Source organism: Geotrypetes seraphini, chromosome 4 (genome assembly GCF_902459505.1).
Source record: "Geotrypetes seraphini chromosome 4, aGeoSer1.1, whole genome shotgun sequence".
NCBI classification, from domain to species: domain Eukaryota; kingdom Metazoa; phylum Chordata; class Amphibia; order Gymnophiona; family Dermophiidae; genus Geotrypetes; species Geotrypetes seraphini.
In genome coordinates this window covers 148,705,833-148,725,331 of record NC_047087.1, presented here as the reverse complement: position 1 = coordinate 148,725,331, position 19,499 = coordinate 148,705,833, and the positions used below count along the sequence as shown (strand labels likewise).

Here is a 19,499-nt window from a genome sequence, read left to right as displayed (position 1 = left end):
TTGGTTGGTGCTCACGGCGTGGTGTCTGGTTTGGCGTTAAATTTGGACAAGTCTGAGGCTTTGGCTGTTGGTGGGTACGCTTATGAGGACTGGTCGATCCCATACCTCTGTGAAAGGTGGTGCACAAACTTAAATATTTGGGGGTATACATAACTGGCAATCTGTCCCGGGCCTATAAGGAAAATTTCACAGTGCTCTTGAAGAAGTCCAGGGATCTATTGAGTCTTTGGACTCGTTTGCCATTGTCCCTACAGGGTCGAATTGCTCTTTACAAAATGGTGTTGTTCCCTAAGTGGGTCTATGTGATGCAGACTTTTCCATTGTATATGACTAATAAGGATATTAACATGTATCACACTGTCTTACGTAAATTTCTTTGGAATAATAGAAAACTCAGACTGACTCTTGCTCAATTATCTCTCCCTGTGGGACGGGGTGGACTGGCACTCCCGGACCTGAGGAGATACAACATAGCCTGCCTTCTTCGGCACTTGGTGGACTGGATTAAGAACACTCAGTTTTATACTCCTGTCACTCTTGAGCAGCAGTTGATGGCTCCTACTCACTTGATGTACTATCTTCATGCTAAGCGCCCACACCAGATTTTTCCCACCAGGTCTCAACTTCTGCTGTGCTCCATGAGACAATGTTGGCAATCCTGTTGCCCTTATGGAGTAATCGAAACCTGGATCCTGATGCTTCCAAACTATATTTACAGCGCTGGAGTGCTCGTGGACTATACTATGTGCGAGATATGGTGTCAGAGGAGGATGTGCCCCGTTCTTTCCAAGATCTATAGGCGGCGGGTCTCTTGGAGGCTCGGGTCTGGCTTTTCTACCGCCAGATGTCTCATTATATATGCTCGTCGGATGCCGCTACTTTGAATGAAGACAGGGCGGATGTGGTGTGTGAGACTTTGACCCTGTCTCGCCTGACTTGGATTATCCTTTCATATCCATCAAGTCAGCTTGGGCTGCTTTGTGGCAGCTGTGTAGAATCAGGATCTCTCCCCGTCTGACCGTATCACGGGCTCCGGAGTTCGTCTTCTTATGAAACATCTTCCTCGGATAATTTGTTCTGTGGTACTGCAAGAGCAACACTTCAAGTTTCTATTGCGGCTGCATGTCTCCCCATTCCGGGCCTATGTTTCTAGATATGCCTCTCATGCTCGGTGTCCTCGGTGCCAGTCCGCCCCTGCAGGCTTGCTTCACATGTTTTGATCTTATGACCATATTCAAACATTCTGGTCCTTTGTAGCTCTGTACCTGCAGTCTGCTTTGCACAAGCAGATTCCTTTGAGAGCGGATGTTCTGCTCTTTTCTCAGGGGGTTCATTTGGGTTTGTCTAGAGGGGGCAACATGTTACTACAAAAGGCCTCTTTGTTGGCCCAGAAGTGTATACTTTTGTTGTGGCGCCAAGCTGAAGTGCCGACCCTTACTATGTGGAGGAATGAACTGTTTACTCTGTTAAAATTTGAATACCTGGATGTTCGGAGCGGAGGTCCTGGGCCTTGGAGGAAATTCAGGAGAATATGGGTTCTCGTTTGGGAAGGATTGTCCCTTAGAGCTTGCAGTTCTTTATTGAACTTTTGACACTGGAATGCAGGGGGGGAGGTTGAGGGGCAGGTTCTGGTGGGGGGGGTTGGTTTCTGAGTCTTCGTGAAGGATCGAAGCGAAAGACCCGATTGTTTCTGCACTTCCTCTTGTTGATGGTTGTTGGTTTATCGTGATTTGTATTATATATCTGAAAAATTTAATAAAAATGATTAAAAAAAAAAAGCCATGCCGTAAGAGCAAAGTGACCCAGATCATCCATAGAGACTGGATCCCAAGAAAGCAGGTCCGGAAGGGCATGGAACCAAAGGCTGAAACTACAAGCCAACCATGGAACCAAAGGCTGTGACCTCTGTGAAGATGCAGCAGATTTGCGTACCATAGCCTGCGAGGTCAGTCCGGAGCCACAAGAATGACACAGCCCAGAAGGGTCACCATCAGCTGAATGACTCGGCCTATCATGGGCCAGGGAGGAAAGACATACAGGTAAATCTACTGAGGCCAGGGCTGCACGAGAGCATCAAGATCAGTGTTGTCGGGCTTGGATCTTTGACTGAAGAATTGAGACATCGTCATGCCCTGGTCCGTGGCCATGAGGATAAAGCAGGGCCAACCCCAGCACTGCCCAATGGCTTGAAATACAGTTGAGGACAGCTCCCACTATTACAGATCCAAAGCTTGTCTGCTGAGGGAGTCAACTGGTACATTGTTGACTCCCGCCACATGTGCTGCAGAAAATGCCTGCAGATGATATATCGTCCACAGAAAGAGAAGGCAGGCCTTCCTGAGCCAGAAAAGTTCTCTTGGCACTACCTTGACAAGGGACACAGGCTACGGCTATTGCGTTGTCGGATAAGTCTCGGACCACTTAGCCTTCCAGAAACTTCTGGAATTGCACCAGAGCAAGCTGCATAGCTCTTAGCTCCAGCCAGTCGATTGACAACTCCACTGGATGGGACGGCAAGTACAGTGGGCTCCCTAGTCCCAAAAGCTGGTATCTGTCATCACACCAACCTAGGAGGCAATCCTCAGCGGTATGCCCCTGAAGAGTGACTGTGGGAGAAGTCACCAAGCCATGCTGTCCCAAGTTTCCAGAGTCCAGGAAAGAATAAAACGCAGTCTTGTGCGGAGCCCAATGAGAGAGGAAGGCATGCTAGAGAAGGCACCTGTGCGCTCATGTCCAAAGAACCAAATTCAACGTAGCTATCGGGGACCTTAGGACCTGAAGACAGCCCCATGCCGATGGAGCAGGTTCCTACAAGAAGGAAGAAACTGTGAGAGCACAACTTGCACCAGCTTGCCTCTATAAGATAAATGCAGCTCACTGCTGCGTTGAACAAAACTCCCACATATTCCAGAGGCTGAGTGAGTGTCAGACTACTCCGTCTGGAGCTCACAAGTCAGCCAAGGCCCTCCAGAACGGGGATCACCAGATCCACTGTATAACAACCCTTGGCCAATGAATGAACTCTTTACAGGCAGACGTCCAAGTAAGGGTGGATTGGCAGACCCATGTGCCATAAATAAGTAACCACTGGAGCCCAAGAGATTGGGTAGCCACGGCTCTATAGCTTGAATATCCAGCAAGCATTGTACAGTAGTTTGCATCTTGAGTGCTACGACAGTCAACCTGCGGGAGAGTTCACATACCAAGCCATCAGAAGCCAGGCAAGTCCAATTTGAAATCTGCCCTAAGAATGTCCAAGAACCACAGGTCAGACAAAAGGTGAGACCAGACCGGCATACAACTGAGAGTCTGCCCTATCTATAGAGGAGCATACTTCTGCCTGGCATCATTATGCCTGTGTGCGCAAATGGGAGGCAGATGGTCGGATGTGCCTGCAGTTGAAGTACTGTTGCTAGAAGCTCTAGGAAAATCTCAGAGATGTGTCAGTCATATACGGGTGGAATCACCCAGAGCCACGAAAAATTAGAGCGATCAAAACCTGTAAAGATTCTGGGTCTATCAGGCAGGGACATAGGGCGATGGTCCACCACAGAATTCATGAGGTCGGCCACTCTCTTATCAAACCAAAACCGCTCCTTAAAGGAAAATATAGCCAAAGGAGTCTCGTAAGTGGAATGAGCAACTCATTGTCTGATTCAGAGCATCCTGTAAGCAAAAACAGCACCTAGGCTAGTACTCGCATAAGAAGCCAAAAGAAGTTGAGGAGGAAGCTCCATAGCCTCCAGAGTGTCTCAGCTGAAACAAACAGGTGCGAGCGATAAAGGATGCTGCCGAAGCAGCTTCAGTGCCTTAAGCAGCTTCTTGAGGGGACAGTGCAGAGGCAAGAGGAGTGGAGCTTAAGTCTCTGGAATATGAGGCTTCCTAAAGGTCCAGGCGAGTAGACAGAATTAACCCACTAGACCAGGAATAAAGTGAGATTGTAGAAGAATATCCATGTTTATGCAGCCAAACAGCTTTTATGCAGGTATTCTTAGGTGTAGTTAGCCCTTAACCACCTAAGCGGCAAGTTTATAAAGATAGGATTGAGTTTTGTGTGGTCCTATTTGGTCACTTAACTTAGGCTAAGTGCTGACTATTAACACTTAACTGCCAAAGTGCCGATCCTTCCGCAGACTACCCACAGAAATAGCCAGATTTAAGTTTGACAGTCTATCAACGGATAGCCTCAAAAGTGATTTAACTGGCCAGGAGCTGTTTATGGCTAGTTAATAGCTTTGACTATCGAACCCTTAATGTATCAAAAAAACAAAAACAAACAGATACAAATATATCTGGGGGCAACACATTATTCAAAATTGCTGTTGAGCTTGTTTCATGGTCAAACTTGCAAGATCCTGTAACTCTTCTTTTGATAGGGAAGCATTGGCCTATCGTGTATTATTTAAAATTCTTATCTTAACACACAAGATTTTTTATACTGGAGAACCCTCACATAATTCTTTATTCATCTGTATAGCTGCTTAGGTCTAGTCAACAAAATCTACTAGAAATATCTTCATTTTGATCTATTTGTCAAGTAACTTGTGCATTAACAGCATATATATTATGGAATATCTTGCCTAGCTCCTGTGTATAGAAATATCATTCACAAAATCCAAAATAGGAATACAAAGTTATTTACTTATTTTTTAATAAAAGCATTTCTTCCTAACTCTGTTGGAGATTTTTGATCTATGGGGTCTTTAAATGCAGCAGAAAATCAATACATACCTATGATCCTTTTACTTTTCTTTTTTTAAATAATTTTTAACAAACTTGAACCTTTCAATTAATTAGCTTGTGGCTCAAATTGTTAAGAAAATATTATAATCCTGTAGCTTCTACCATCATGCCACCTACCAGCATATGGATGTGGTGCAACAAGTCCAGGGAGAGCAGAGTTAGCTCCATGATAAAGTCAATGTAATACACATAAGTTCCTTTTCCCTCCCAGGTTCCTTCATGGTTCAGATCCCAAAGATGAATTATGTAACTGCAAGTAGAGGTAAATAAAACAATTTAACATTGGAATTAAAAATGTGACTAATCTATCTTTAGCTGATTTACACCCTCACACAAACTTTTATCAAGCCATGCTGCCGAACAGTGGAAGCTAAATGCCAAATCGCCCCAAAAAATAGAATGGGGGGGGGCGGCTTGGCATTAGCTCGCACTGCTGAGCAGCACAACTTGATAAAAGAGGGGGGGTTAGTTACTTATTTATTCATTTTTTTTTAAAACACACAGTTTCAAAACCAGCTCAGAAAAAGTATTTACACTTGAACCCCTTCCAAGATGTTCAAAATTGTTTTCTTGATTGTTCCAGTATGTGCAGCCATCTTGGATCCTTGGACAGCCCTAAACCAGCAGATATTAGAAATAATTTAAATAGCAGGAGAGGATCCTGCCCACAGAAACTGCTTGGTCTGTAGTTAACTACAGATATTCAGTGGCACTTAACTTACTAATGTCTGCATTGAAACTGGCTAACTAGAGGGGATTCTGGAGGCAGAACTGGTTATTATGCAGCTAAGGGTCAATATTCATATCCGCTTATATTGTGCCACAAAAATATCAGTCATATTTTTAAGCAGTTCAGCTTATGCAGTCAAGGGCTGAATATTGTACACAATCACGTAAGCTTTAGCAGCCAATCTACAACTAGATATTCAACGCTAGTGTCCAGCTATGACCTGGCATTGAATATTGTGACCAGTCAGGCTCCGTGCCTGCCTTGGTCTCTGTGGTTTCCCTAGTGTCCATCAGGGAAGCCAGAGAGAAGCCAGGCCTGAGAGCAAGCAGAGGTACCATTATCCAGATCACTACCAGGGGAGCCAAAGAGAGGAGCAGCTACCTGCTGACTCAGGTAGAACAGGGTGTGTCCTTCCCCTTGAAAAGCCAGCAGTCAACAAGCTGTTAGGTAGGATAGGGAGGAAGCTGAGGGCTCTTCCTAACAAGGGCCTGCCTAGCTCAAGCAAGGGTAATGCCTGTGTACCCATGGAGGTAGATGAAGCTGGAACCCCTCCAGAATTACAAGTAACTGATGAGGAGACTCCTATGGAGTTACAAGTGGAACTGTCTGCTGAGGAGCTGTGTGGAGCTTCAGAACCGATGGATATTGGAGTGACAATCAGCTCTAGCTGAGCAAGAACTGTGAGTTGTTGTTTTTTAATATTTTGGCTGGGTTCTATTCCTGCTCTCAATCATTTTCAAGGACTTTTTGGACTGTGCATTTGTTTGTAAAGCTAAGAGTGTGTGGGGGAGAAGTTTGCTTCCATCTGGGTGGGAGTTTTGAAAGCTGTTTTTTTGTGCTTTTGAAAGGCAAACTTGTGACACTCCTCTTTGCCCAGCCCTGCTACATTTTAAGCTGGAGGCTTTATTTTTGTGTTTGCACTAGAGATGTTGGGGTGAAAAGGCATATTCTCCAGGAACTGATTTTGAATTCTGTGGACTGTGCTTACCTGAGCTCTGCTGGAGAGCAGACTTGGGGAAAGAGAAGCTTTAGTATAAGCAGCCCTGTGAAAGAGTATACCACATTAGGAGGGAAATCCTGAATGCTGCCAGAGTTTTCTTCTGTCCATTTTTGTTTTGGGCATTTGTTTGTTACGGTGAACTTTGAGCCATTCTGACTTTATTTTGAATAGTAAATTTTCTTTATTGCCATTCTACAACTGTGCGGCGGCAGCAACACGGGCGAACAGAATGCTAGGAATGATAAAGAAGGGGATCACGAACAGATCGGAGAAGGTTATCATGCCGCGCCCTCACCTGGAGTACTGCGTCCAGCACTGGTCGCCGTACATGATGCTACTTGAAAGGGTACAGAGAAGGGCGACTAAGATGGTTAAGCGTCTGGAGGAGTTGCCGTATAGTGAAAGATTAGAGAAACTGGGCCTTTTCTCCCTCGAACAGAGGAGATTGACAAGGGACATGATTGAAACATTCAAGGAACTGAAGGGAATAGATGTTGTTCACCCTCTCCAAGGTAGGGAGAACGAGAAGGCACTCTCTAAAATTGAAAGGGGATAGATTCTGTACGAATGTAAGAAAGTTCTTCTTCACTCAGAGAGTGGTAGAAAACTGGAACACTCTTCCGGAGTATGTTGTAGGGGAAAACACCCTCCAGAGATTCAAGACACAGTTAGACAAGTTCCTCCTGAACCAGAATGTACACAGGTAGGGCTAGTCTCAGTTAGGGCGCTGATCTTTGACCAAGGGCCACCGCGTGAGCGGACTGCTGGGCACGATGGACCACTGGTCTGACCCAACAGCAGCAATTCTTATGTTCCTTAAAATCCTGCAGGGTGACTCCAGTTTGAGTCACACGCCAGTGCAATCTGGATCTGTGGCCACTGGAGGCACTGCAGAGTCCCGGCTACAATATCTAAGAATACAGCAGGTGGTGGACATAAAAACACTGACTACCACTGGCTGAATATCAGCCAAAAAGTTTATTTTTATAACAATTTGAAAAATTTGGGGCAAACTGATTTACTTGATGATACCATACACATGTGCCTGGGATCTAAAATTAATTCTACCCAGCAACTACTCTATTTTTAAGTCTTCAGAATAGAAGCCATCTCTATGGCAAAAAATTCTGGTGCCCTATATGCCATAGTCAGATCCCTTATATCCAAAAAGGAGACATCTGATACAAAAAGGCTTTCACCCTCAGCTTAGGACTTGGCAAACTACTTCACTGATTAACTTGAAAAAAATTAGAGCTACCTTACTACAGAACACTCAGAGCATCTGGCCCAAGTATGATTATCCTGCCTTGCCACTTTCTAAATGCTCACACTTCAACATTCTAGACATCTAAACGCAATGAACATAAAAAGGGGCAAAATTTTGAAATAATTCCCCCACATATCTTAAAACGCTTCTATTTCAATTTTGGTCCTTTCATTCTAGAACTTGTCAAAACTAGCTTATCCTCTGCTACTCTACCTAAAAGTTGGAAGGAATCCACAATTTATCTTACAGTCAAGGATCACAAAATTAGCACCCAAGATACTTCCAACTACCACCCAATAGCTAATATCCCATTCCTTGTCAAACTCACTGAAAAAAATAGTCCTGCTTCAAATATCTGACTTTATCGAGAAAACACAAGTGGTGCATCCCAACCAGAAAGGTTTCAGACAGTTTCACTCCACCAAACTCTCTCTCACAAGGCTGACTACTAACTTCCTTTATCACTTAGATCATCACAAATCAGTCCTTCTTATTTCTGTCTGCAGCATTCAAGACAATTGATCATCAACTTTTATTACAGTGTCTCAGCAATATCAGTATTTCTGGACAAGTCCTACAATGGTTTAACTCTTATTTCTCTGACAGCTGTTCAAAAGTAGTTTTCAACTCTAACTCCTCAGACACTTTTCCTAATAACTATGGCATCCCACAAGGGTCAATCTTATCCCCATTACTATTCAACATTTTTCTGGCTCCTCCCTTCCAACTTTAGGACAGTCTATCAGATTCACCATATTCCCTTCTAACCTTAGGACAGTCTATCAAATTCACCATATTCGCTTACACAGATGACATACAGAAAATACATCCTATTGATCTCAATAATCCAGAAGAAATCATTACCATGAATCAGAAATTGGAAAAAAAAAATCAGGGTTTGGTTGATAACCAAATCATTAAACATCAATAAAACTAAACTAATGATCTTTCCTACTAAAGATGGACTATCACTGCTTAGCCTCATCAAATTTGAAACTTCCTGAGTAAAATGGAGAGAGTATCCTTCCCTGATGATGGTAAGCACCCAGAGGTTGGATGTAATTAACATCCATCGGTTGTAAAAATGATGGAGACGACCTCCTATAGGGGGAAAGGGAGACAGAGACAGAACGGTAGAGGTTATGCTCTGTTGTAAACACTCAAAAAGGCTGAGAAGCCTTAGGTGCAGCAGAAGGTTGGGATTTCTGTTGCTTCTGAGGTTGCTGTTTTTTCAGAGGGCGTGTATAAGGAGATGGCTTCGGAGCAAAAAGCCTTTGATAGATAACAGCAGGGCATGCAGGCTTGGCAGGAGCTGGCTTTGGTTTAGGTCTGACGATTGAAGCAAATGATTTTTCATGGTCAGATAATTTTTTAGTGGCTTCCTCTATCGACTTGTCAAAGAGGTTGTTGCCTTGACAAGGAAGGTTAGCTAAGCGGTCTTGAAGGTTAGAGTCCATGTCAATGGTACGAAGCCATGCAAGAAGAACACATAGCCACAAAGCAAGCAGCCACTCGGGAAGACAACTCAAAGGCATCATAAGATGGAGAAGTAACTGAGAGAAAGAAGCAATGACTTCTTGAAATTCAAAATGCATGTGGTTATCCATATAAGTCAAAAACTTCGGTAGAAGAGAAAGAAGAATTTCAAAATAAGTGATGAAATAAAAATTATAATTGAGGACTTTAGAGGACATCATAGCATTCTAGTAGATGTGACGTCCAAATTTGTCCATAGTTTTCCTCTCCTTTCCAGGAGGAACTGTGGCATAGACCTTGGAAGGATGGGATCTCTTCAAGAAAGATTCAACAAGCAGAGATTGATGAGATAACTGAGTTGTCAAATCCTTTGCGATGCACAGTCTTATACCTCGAGTCCAATTTTCCTGGAACTGCTGGTATGGAAAAGGGAGTCTCCATGCATCGAGCAAAAGTCTGGTTCAAAAGCTTATGAAGCAGAAGCTTGGGACACTCTGCTGGAGGCTGAGGAAGACGCATGACTTCTAGATATTCCTCAGAATATTTGGAGCCAGTATCTAATTGTACATCCAAGTCTACAGCCATCTGTCGCAGGAAAGACGAGAAAGATAGCTGATCTGGCAATGCTTTGCCTCGAGAAGGACTCGAGGACGTCGAGGCAGTTTGTGTTGAAGAAGAAGCAACGGCATGGAAAAAAGCATCAAAGAAACCTGAAGACTTGGACGAGGCAATCGAGACCGGAACATCCTCGAGGTCCGGCATCGCAGACCTCGAACGAGGAGTCGGTGGTCTGGTCGAAGTTGGAGTAAAGTGAGGCTTCAAGGAAGATGGTTTATCCTGCGAAGAACGATGCCTGGAAGAATGCCTCGATGAAGGCCTGAAACAGTGGTGAGAACTGTGTCTAGAACCAGATCTCGAGGATCGAGGAGATTTTGCCTCGGAGACGTAAGTAGCCGACGCCACTGTATGAATAGGGCTAGAGACTGTAGATCGAAGCTCCAGAGGCTTGGAGGAGGAACCTCGATGCACTTGCAAAAACTCTGCTCCTTGCTGAGAGTGTGAGGATCCTTGTCGATGCACTCGCAAAGAATCTACTCCTTGCTTTTCGAGCTTGGATGGCAGACCAGACACTCGCAGAGACTCTGCTCCCTGCAAAGAGTGTGGAAGCTCCGACTGGGACATAGGAAGTGGCTCGACCAAGCAGGTTTAGGACCCATAATAGTAAGGTACTGAAGAAACTGCTTCTCTAATATGGTCTGGAAAGAAGCTGGACCACCTGCCTTGGCTGGAGGTTCCTTCGAGGCAGTGTGAGTGTATTTCGACTTAGTAGTCATAGACACTTTAATCACCACCGGAGGAACTGACTGCTGAGCTATCTGACCTGAAGAAACAGGGGAAGATACAGTAGATGACGTCGAAGCAAGAGCCGTTGCAAACAATGAAGGTTTGATGAGGCTCGAGGTGGAAGCAGGAGGCGCAGAAGGAGCCTCGATAGAAGTCGAGGCCGAAGACACCTTCGAAGTCGAGGGATCAGTCGGAGACTCCATGTGAAAGAGCTTGTCCACCAAAATGCAACGACACTTGAAAGCACGAGGCTGAAGTGTTTGGCAAGGTAGGCACAACCTTGGATGATGTTTCGGCCCAAGGCACTTGAGGCAGCATCTGTGAGGGTCCGTGAGGGAGATCGCGCGCTGACACTTGCTACACCTCTTAAAGCCTGTAGCAGGCTGGCACATAGGCCGAAAAATAGCCGCCGCAAAGTCGAAGCTCGCGGGCTGCGGCCGAGCAGCCCGTCCTGGAAGAAGACAAAAAAATTTTTTTTTTAAACTAAAAGAAATAAAACAAAATAAAACAGCGATTCGTGAAGAAAAACACCAACCGCAGTTGAAGAGAAAGCTAAAAGTGAACAAAGTTGAACGCAGAGAGTCAAAGACGGACTTCTCAGCTCCGCAGAAAACTAAGAACTGAGGAGACGCGCCCTGTGCTGGGCGGGAAGGCACTCGCGCATGCGCGGTGCAGGCGACTCGAAACTTCTAGTTTCTTCAAGCAAGTCTGCTTGTGAGGCATCCACATCAGGGCTCTGTCGGATGACGTCACCCCATATTTGAGAATACCTGCCTACTTGTCCTGGGATAATGCTTCTATCGTCTGCGCATGATTTGTTCTCTTTCTAAAGTCCTCGACATACTTTCCATAAACATATTAATTCATTCTCTTGTAACTTCCTGTCTTGACTATTGTAATGCCCTTTATAAGGGTATAATACGAAAACAAATCAGACGTTTACAAATAGTAAAGAAAACCTCACTTAAAATAATCTATAAAGCAAAAAAAAATTTGATCACGTTTCTCCACTAATGAAAAAAGCTCACTGGTTGCCAATAGAACATAGAATTACAAATAAAATTATTTTATTAGTATTCAAAACCCAATCTAGTATCTTACCAGAATTTATTAATAGACTTCTAATTCCTTACCAGACTATTAATAGACTTCTAATTTCTCAGATCACTTCGCTCCATCAGTCAGAATCTTCTTGTTATTCAATTCCTAAGGCACATTAACACTTTACGTTCCTATAGCTTTTCGGTTACAGCCCCCTTTCACTGGAATTCCCTACCAAGTTATTTATGAGAAGAATCCACCTTAATTCATTTTAAGTCCAAACTAAAAACCTTTCTGTTTAACAACGCATTTGGAACATGAATGTCCTTCTCAGGACAATTGAAAGACCTGATAAGAACATAAGAAAAGCCTGACTGGGTCAGACCAATGGTCCATCAAGCCCAGTAGCCCGTTCTCACAGTGGCCAATCCAGGTCACTAGTACCTGACCAAAACCCAAGGTGTAGCAATATTTCATGCTACAAATACAGGGCAAGCTTCCCCCATGTCTTTCTCAATAACAGACTATGGACTTTTCCTTCAGGAACTTATCCAAACCTTTCTTAAAACCAGCTACGCTATCCACTCTTATCACAACCTCTAGCAATGCGTTACAGACTTTAACTATTCTCTGAGTGAAAAAAAATTTCCTTCTATTGGTTTTAAAAGTATTTCTCTGCAACTTCATATGTCCCCTAGTCTCTGTAATTTTTGAGAGCGCGAAAAATCGATCCACTTATACCCGTTCTACTCCACTCAGGATTTTGTAGATTTCAATCATATCTCCCCTCAGCCGTCTCTTTTCCAAGCTGAAGAGCCCTAACCGTCTTAGTCTTTGAACCTTTTCTAGCACCACTATATCTTTCGCAGTATTCCGAGCAATGGTCAGACCCCACTTGGAATACTGCGTCCAATATTGGTCTCCCAACCTAAAGTTGGATATAAAACTGATAGAGAGGGTGCAGAAACGAGCAACGAAACTAGTAAAAGGTATGGAGAAACTGTAATACGAGGAACGACTTAAGAGACTGGGATTGTTCTCCCTTGAGAAAAGGAGACTGCGAGGGGATATGATTGAGACCTTCAAAATACTGAAAGGAATCAACAAAATAGAGCAGAAAAAATTATTTACATTGTCCAATTTGACACGGACAAGAGGACACGGAATGAAGCTAAGGGGGGACAAGTTCAGGACAAATATCAGGAAGTTCTGCTTCACGCAGAGAGTGGTTGACACCTGGAATGCTCTCCCAGAGGAGGTTATTGCGGAATCGACCGTCCTAGGATTCAAAAGCAAACTAGATGCACATCTCCTTACGAGAGGCATGGAAGGATATGGGTGACTAAAAATTATACCAGGTGTACACCTGGCAGGGCCTCCGCAGTCTTTCTGCGAGTGTCTGGTCTGGCATCGATGCATGCATCGCAAGGAGCAGAGTCTTTGCCCATGCCTCCATTGGAACCATTTCACTCAATGCAAGGAGTAGATTCTTTGCGAGTGCCTCCATTGGAACCTATCCACTCAATGCAAGGGCTCGAGTCTTTGCAAGTGCCTCGAGATGCTTCCAGCCATCCTCCTCTGCTTCGATCCACCGCTTCCAGCCCCATCCACTCTCTGGGGGCCTCAGCGAAGACACACTCGCCTCGTCTATCGAGGCCTGCTTCCAGCCATAGCTCGCACCATCGATCAAGGCATTCATCCAGGCATGCCTCGCCTCATCGGAAGCAGCCTTTTCTTCAGTATTCACAACCGGCTACTTCACCTCCTCCTATGCCGGAGCTCGAGGACACGATGGGATCCTTTTCCCCACCTAGATCCCCGTCCTCATTGGATCAGGAGGCCTCGACGTCCTTGAGCCCATCTCGAGGCCCTGCTTTGGCTGACCAGCTGTCCTTCTCTTCCTTTCTCCGTCAGATGGCAGCTGATTTGGATATCCAACTGGACACAGGGTCAAAATTATCGAAGGAATATCTCGAGACAATGCATCTCCCTCAACCTCCTGCTGAATCCTTCAAGCTTCCTCTTCATAAGCTGCTGGATCAGACCTTTGTCCGCTGTTTGGAGACTCCCTATTCCATCCCCGCTGTCCCGGGCAAGTTGGATGCCAGGTAAGGCACGGTTCATCACAAGGGGTTTGACAGTGCCCAGCTCTCTCATCAATCCCTGTTGGTGGAGTTTTCCCTGAAATTGAGCTCTCTCCCGGGACCAGACGGGTTTTCCGGGGAGTTTTATAGGATGCTACAGGTTCCCTCGGTGCGACCTCTCCTTGCATACTATGATATAGCTTTGCAGAGGAAGCATTTCCAGACCAGGCTAATTCAGCTTTGATCACTTTGCTTCCAAAGCCCCAGACTGATGTTGAACTTGTGACAGCATATTGCCCGATTTCCTTAATAAATGTAGATCTCAAACTGCTCTCTACTCTTTTGGAGTCCAGGCTGACCACAATCCTTCTGGAGTTGATAAGGGAAGAGCAGGTGGGCTTTGTCAGAGGCCGTCAATCGGTCTTAAATGGCCGGAAACTGCTTATAGCTATGGCCTCCTGCCAACACCATGAAGTGGACCTGAAAAAGCTTTTGATAAGGTGCTGTGGCCTTTCTTGTTTGGGGTTCTTTCACATTTGGGCATGCAGGGCATGCAGAGCTATTAAAGCTCTCTATCATGAGGCCACAGCTTGTGTGTTAGTTAATGGGGTACAGTCCCCTCCTTTTCCCATTGCTCGTGGAACCAGGTAGGGATGTCCTCTTTCCCTATTGCTTTTCCTTTTAATATTCTCTGATTCGGTTGTCCACTGACATCAAGGGGGTCCAACTGTCCAATGCCACGGTAAAGGCCCTCACCTATGCAGATGATCTCCTGCTAGTGCTTACCGACCCGCAGGAGTCTCTACCTGCCCTCATGGATACTATATCTTGCTTTGGAGCCTTCTCTGGGTTTACGTTAAATTATCACAAGTCTCAGGCTCTTCCCCTGCTTCCAGAAGTTAGGACTTCATGGGTGGGCCCCTTTTCTTTGCAATGTGCAGCAAATCACATCAAATATTTAGGGGTCTTAATTCCTGCTTATCTTTCTTGTCTGTATGCCCTTAATGTTGTGGCGCTGCCAGTATCAAGCTTTGGGGTTAGCTACCAGGCAGTGCACAAAAATAATAGTTCTGGTGTGCCTTCACAGGTTGAAAGTCCTGCTGGTACTAATAATATGAGGAGCAAAGTAAAAGTCAGAACAACCTGGTTCTCCTCAGAATAGTATGTCTTTAATTCACACAAAGCTTCACTCAGCAATGTAGTCAATACTCAAAAGTTTCAAACAAAAAAAATAAATGCAAACAGAACTTTGTCTTGCACTGGATTGAACCCAGCCTTTCCTCAGGGTTGATATAACAGTCCTTAATCAGCTTTTGCTCCAAAGAAAAGAACAACGGAAAAACAGTAGCTGAAAAGCTTGCACAGTTCTTGTAACAGTCCTTCATAAAAGTTCATTAGTCCTAATAAGGCACACTGTGTTTGCCTGGCTTCAATCAGACTTCCCCTACCAACTTCAGCAAGCCGGCAGGGGTGGGGAGTTGCCGAATCCACAATTCAAAACTGCTAAAACTGGCTCCACAATCCCAACCCAAAGGATCTTCAGTGGATTCGCCCCACAACTCCCACTATCACACTCAGTGGCAGAGTTCTTCAACAGTCCTTGAACAGAGTACAGACTCCTAATAGTGAGCCTTGCAGTGCTCACCCCAGCCAGCACAAGTCTCTGTATTAAAAAAAAAACATCAAGCAATTCAAAAAGGAAAAATCAAACTTATCTTTCATCCATAAACACTTCTTCAGGTTCCATAACCTCCACTGCTTGTGGACAGACTGGCTGGTTCACTCCAGGGAAAACTTCTAAATCTTCCATTTCTTTTTTTTTGAATATATTTTTATTGTAGGAACAAATCACAAGAGATACAATCAGCAACCAAGCCAAAAAATAACACTATAGAAACAATAATACAGATAAGCAATAGGTGGGAGGGTGGGAGGTCTGTTTTCTTGCTGTTCTGTTTAAAAATTGAAAATTATGGACTTTCATGAGAGGGCTTTGTTTGATTGTTTGATCTCTTGCCTAGCTGTATTGCTTATCTGTAAATCTTCCATTTCAATTTCATTTCCCTGCTTGAGTTCTGGAGCACCTGTCCTGACTAACCTAGATTTCCTGGGCTCTATTTGCCTAGCTCTGAGCAAGCCACGCCCTATCTTGTGTGTGGGAAAGGCAAACTGTTGCTTCTGCTGAGCTTTTTCTTGTTCCCTAATTAGCCTCAGCAGGTGAGCACTCCCAGTGCTAGGAGCTTGTCTTCTGGTCTGTGCCTTTCTGAAAGTTACCTCAGGTTCCTCAGGGCTGTTCTCCAAGTGTTCCCCCTCCTCCCAGGGTTCCTGTTCTTGGACATTCATTCTAGGCTCAGAGCCTGCTTGCCTGTTAGTAGCAGAACTGTTGCATTGATCTGCCCTTTTCAGCTTTATGCTTGAGTTCTGCACACTCCTGTCTGGAACAAGCCTAGCTCTAGGGCTGTGATTGTGACAATGTGCAACCTTTATTGCAAGATACTGCTGTGAAATTGAATCTCTGGCGAGCCTACCCTCTTTCCTTGCTTGGTAGAATTCATTTGTTTAATATGATTTTAGCTCCGAAGTGGATGTATGTCTTTCAGATCCTACCCCTCTTTTTGAGGCCTAAAGATGACCGTCGATTGCAACAGTCTTTACAGGCTTATCTGTGGTTGGGAAAAAGGGTGAGGCTCCATGAGACGCTTAGGCCTCTTAAATGTCTAATTTCTTGCTGTTGCTTTTGCTATGAGGCATGTCAGTGACTGATTTCGCTCAGCTGAGGAATTTACTGCTACTAGCATTGAACCGTCACTCTTTGGCTCTGTGCATTTCAGCTGCTACCTCCATGTGCTGGGCCTGCATCCTCCGCCTGTTGCTATGCTATCTCACCTGCTTCCCACTGCTGTTGCTGCATGGAGATGGATTTCCAAACGTCATCAATTCTCTGCTAAGGCATCCCCTTACCTGGCCTTCAGACACAATCCACACGTCTTCTCTGGACTTTCAACGTTGGGAGCAGAAAGGCATTCACTATCTTTTTCATGTGCTTACAGAGGAGGGCAAGATGATGCCCTTTTCGGACTTGCAAAGGGAATTTTCGCTTTCGCCACGAGATATTTTTCCTTATCTACAACTCCATAATTATATCCGGAGTCTCTGCTGGACTGATCTTACTGAAGATGTCCAGGAGAAATTGGGATGCTTATTTACCCTGCGGTCTCAAAATAAAGTCCCTCTGAGATACCATCCTAGAGCGCTTTTGGACTCCTCTCCTACCCTTATGTATAGAACGTATGCAGCAGCGTGGGAGTCAGATCTCTCCATTACTTTGTCGGAAGCTATCTTCAAGTACTTTGTACTTGCTATTCACAAGGAGACAATCAACGTAGCCTGTTGGGAACTGCAATATAAATTTACTCTTCGTCTACATGTATCTCCACGCAGGGCATACCTAACTGGGATAGCTCAGTCCTCCAGATGTCCTAAGTGTGGATGCTAGGATGCCACTCTGAGACATATGTTCTAGCAATGTCCTCAGATACAGCGCTTCTGGGACCTGCTGTTGCTGGCCCTCTCCTCCCTTTGGAATTGCAGCATCAAGCTGGAGGTGCAAGTTCTTTTTGATGTTTTCTCTCTTCAATCCCCTACGCCGCAGTGCTATCCAGCTTTTCTGAAATGGGCGATGCTTCAAGGCAAAAAGACTATATTGCTGCTTTGGCTGGAGCGCCAGGTCCCTACCCTGCAACAATGGAGGATGCATATGACAACTATGCTGAAAATGGAACGCACACAGCTCAGAACCCTGGATTCCCTGGCTGGCCGGCAGTTTATGCGCATTTGGGGACCTTTCTGGAACTCCTTCTCCCCAATTGCATGGAGCAGACTTTTGAATATCTGAGATACTGTGTGAGATAAACTGTATATCTCTTGTTTATGCTACTTTTTCTTGTCCTCTCTTTTCTCTCTTTCTCTTTATTTTGGTTCGCTCCCTTGCCTTAGTTGGGTGGTTGAGTGGGTGGGAAGGGGTGGTTTGGGTGGATTGGGGGGCTGGGGTGGGAGGTTGAAATTGAAAACTGTTTGAGCTTGCTCTTTGCTGTTTTTGATATTCTTTTCACTGACCTGCAGGTATCTGTGTTAGTTTTGGTTGCTCAATAAATATGATTTAAACATAAATGTTGAAGAGCACGGGTCCAAGCACCGAACCCTGCAGCACTCCACTCGTGACGCTTTTCCAGTCTGAGTATTGTCCATTTACCCCCACTCTCTGTTTCCTATCCGCCAGTCAGTTTTTAATCCACGTAAATATTTCACCCTCAATTCCATGGCTCACAATTTTTCAAAGTAGTCATTCATGCGGAACCTTGTCAAACGCCTTTTGAAAATCCAGATATACAATGTCGACTGGGTCACCCTTCTCTATCTGCCTGTTTACTCCCTCGAAGAAGTGCAGCAAGTTCGTCAAGCAAGATCTTCCTTTGCTGGCTGGTCCTCATCAGATTGTGTCCGTCAAGGGGATCAATGATGCGGTCCTTTATTAGCGCCTCTACCATCTTTCCCGGTACTGAGGTCTGACTCACTGATTCTGTGGCGGAAGAATTGATATCTGGGAAGAGAGATATTATAGAGGAATGGTCTACATTTGGGTTAGTGGAAGAGAGTGAGATTAAATCTGTGATTGGTGCTTTAACTCCAACAAGACCTGAATTTGAACCTTGTTCATCTGTGGTTGTAAAAGCAATAGTTGAAGAAGGAAGTGATGCTATGACAAGGATTGTTAACAAATCTTTTCAAACAGGTATAGTTCCAGATATTTGAAAGGCAGCCACAATTAAACTACTGTTAAAGAGACAGGACCTGGATAAGAGTGATCTGAATAATTATAGACCAAACTCAATTCTCCCAGTTGTTTCAAAAATTATAGAGAATGTTTTTGCAGGATTTGGAAAAATTTGTGGAGAAACAAAATTGGCTGGATGCTTGCAGTCTAAGCAACAAAGTTCATGATCTGCAAGCCCTGATGTTAGAGGCAGATATAGATATTGTCGCTATCACATAGACATGGTTCAGTGAATCACATGGATGGGATGCAAACATACCGGGATATAATCTTTTTAGGAAGGACAGAGATGGTCATAAAGGTGGAGGAGTAGCTCTCTATGTAAAGATCAATATCCAAGTGACCGAAATGCAAGGGTCCTGGGGAGAGGAAGAAGCGATATGGATCGCTCTGAAAAGAGAGGATGGAACTTCTATCTACGTGGGTGTAGTCTACAGACCTCCAACTCAATCGCAGCAAATTGATAAGGATCTGATTGTGAATATCCAAAAGTTTGGAAGGAAAGAGGAGGTTCTGCTGTTGAGAGATTTCAACCTGCCGGATGCGGACTGGAATGTTCCATCTGCGGAATTGGAAAGAAGTAGGGAGATTGTGGATGCCTTTCAAGAGGCTCTGCTCAGACAAATGGTGAAGGAACATACGAGGGAAAAAGCGATATTGGATCTGGTCCTCACAAATGGAGAGTTTATCTAATGTTCGAGTGGGTGCTCACCTGGGAAGTAGCGATCAAACAGTTTGGTTTGATATAACGGCTAAAATGGAGAGCGGCCGCATGATACTTAAAGTCCTATATTTCAAAAGTACGGACTTTAATGAAATGGGAGAGTACCTGAAAAAAGAGCTGTTAGGATGGGAGGACATAAGAGAAGTAGAAAGACAGCGAAGCTGAAAGGAGCGATAATATCTACGGACCTTTATGTGAAGAAAATAAATATAGACAAGAGAAAAAGAAAGCCAATATGGTTCTGCAAACTAGTGGC

General features: G+C 44.6%; 1 protein-coding gene across 2 annotated transcripts in view; it reads right to left on the bottom strand.

Annotated features, from left to right (window-relative positions):
* AMFR (autocrine motility factor receptor) overlaps positions 1-19,499 on the bottom strand; it is a 705,232-nt gene that overhangs the window by 517,562 nt on the left and 168,171 nt on the right. For both annotated transcript variants that reach the window (XM_033940583.1, XM_033940582.1), the window contains one exon: positions 4,861-4,993. In XM_033940583.1, coding sequence (XP_033796474.1) covers positions 4,861-4,993 — 133 coding nt within the window. The remainder of the gene's footprint in view (positions 1-4,860; positions 4,994-19,499) is intronic.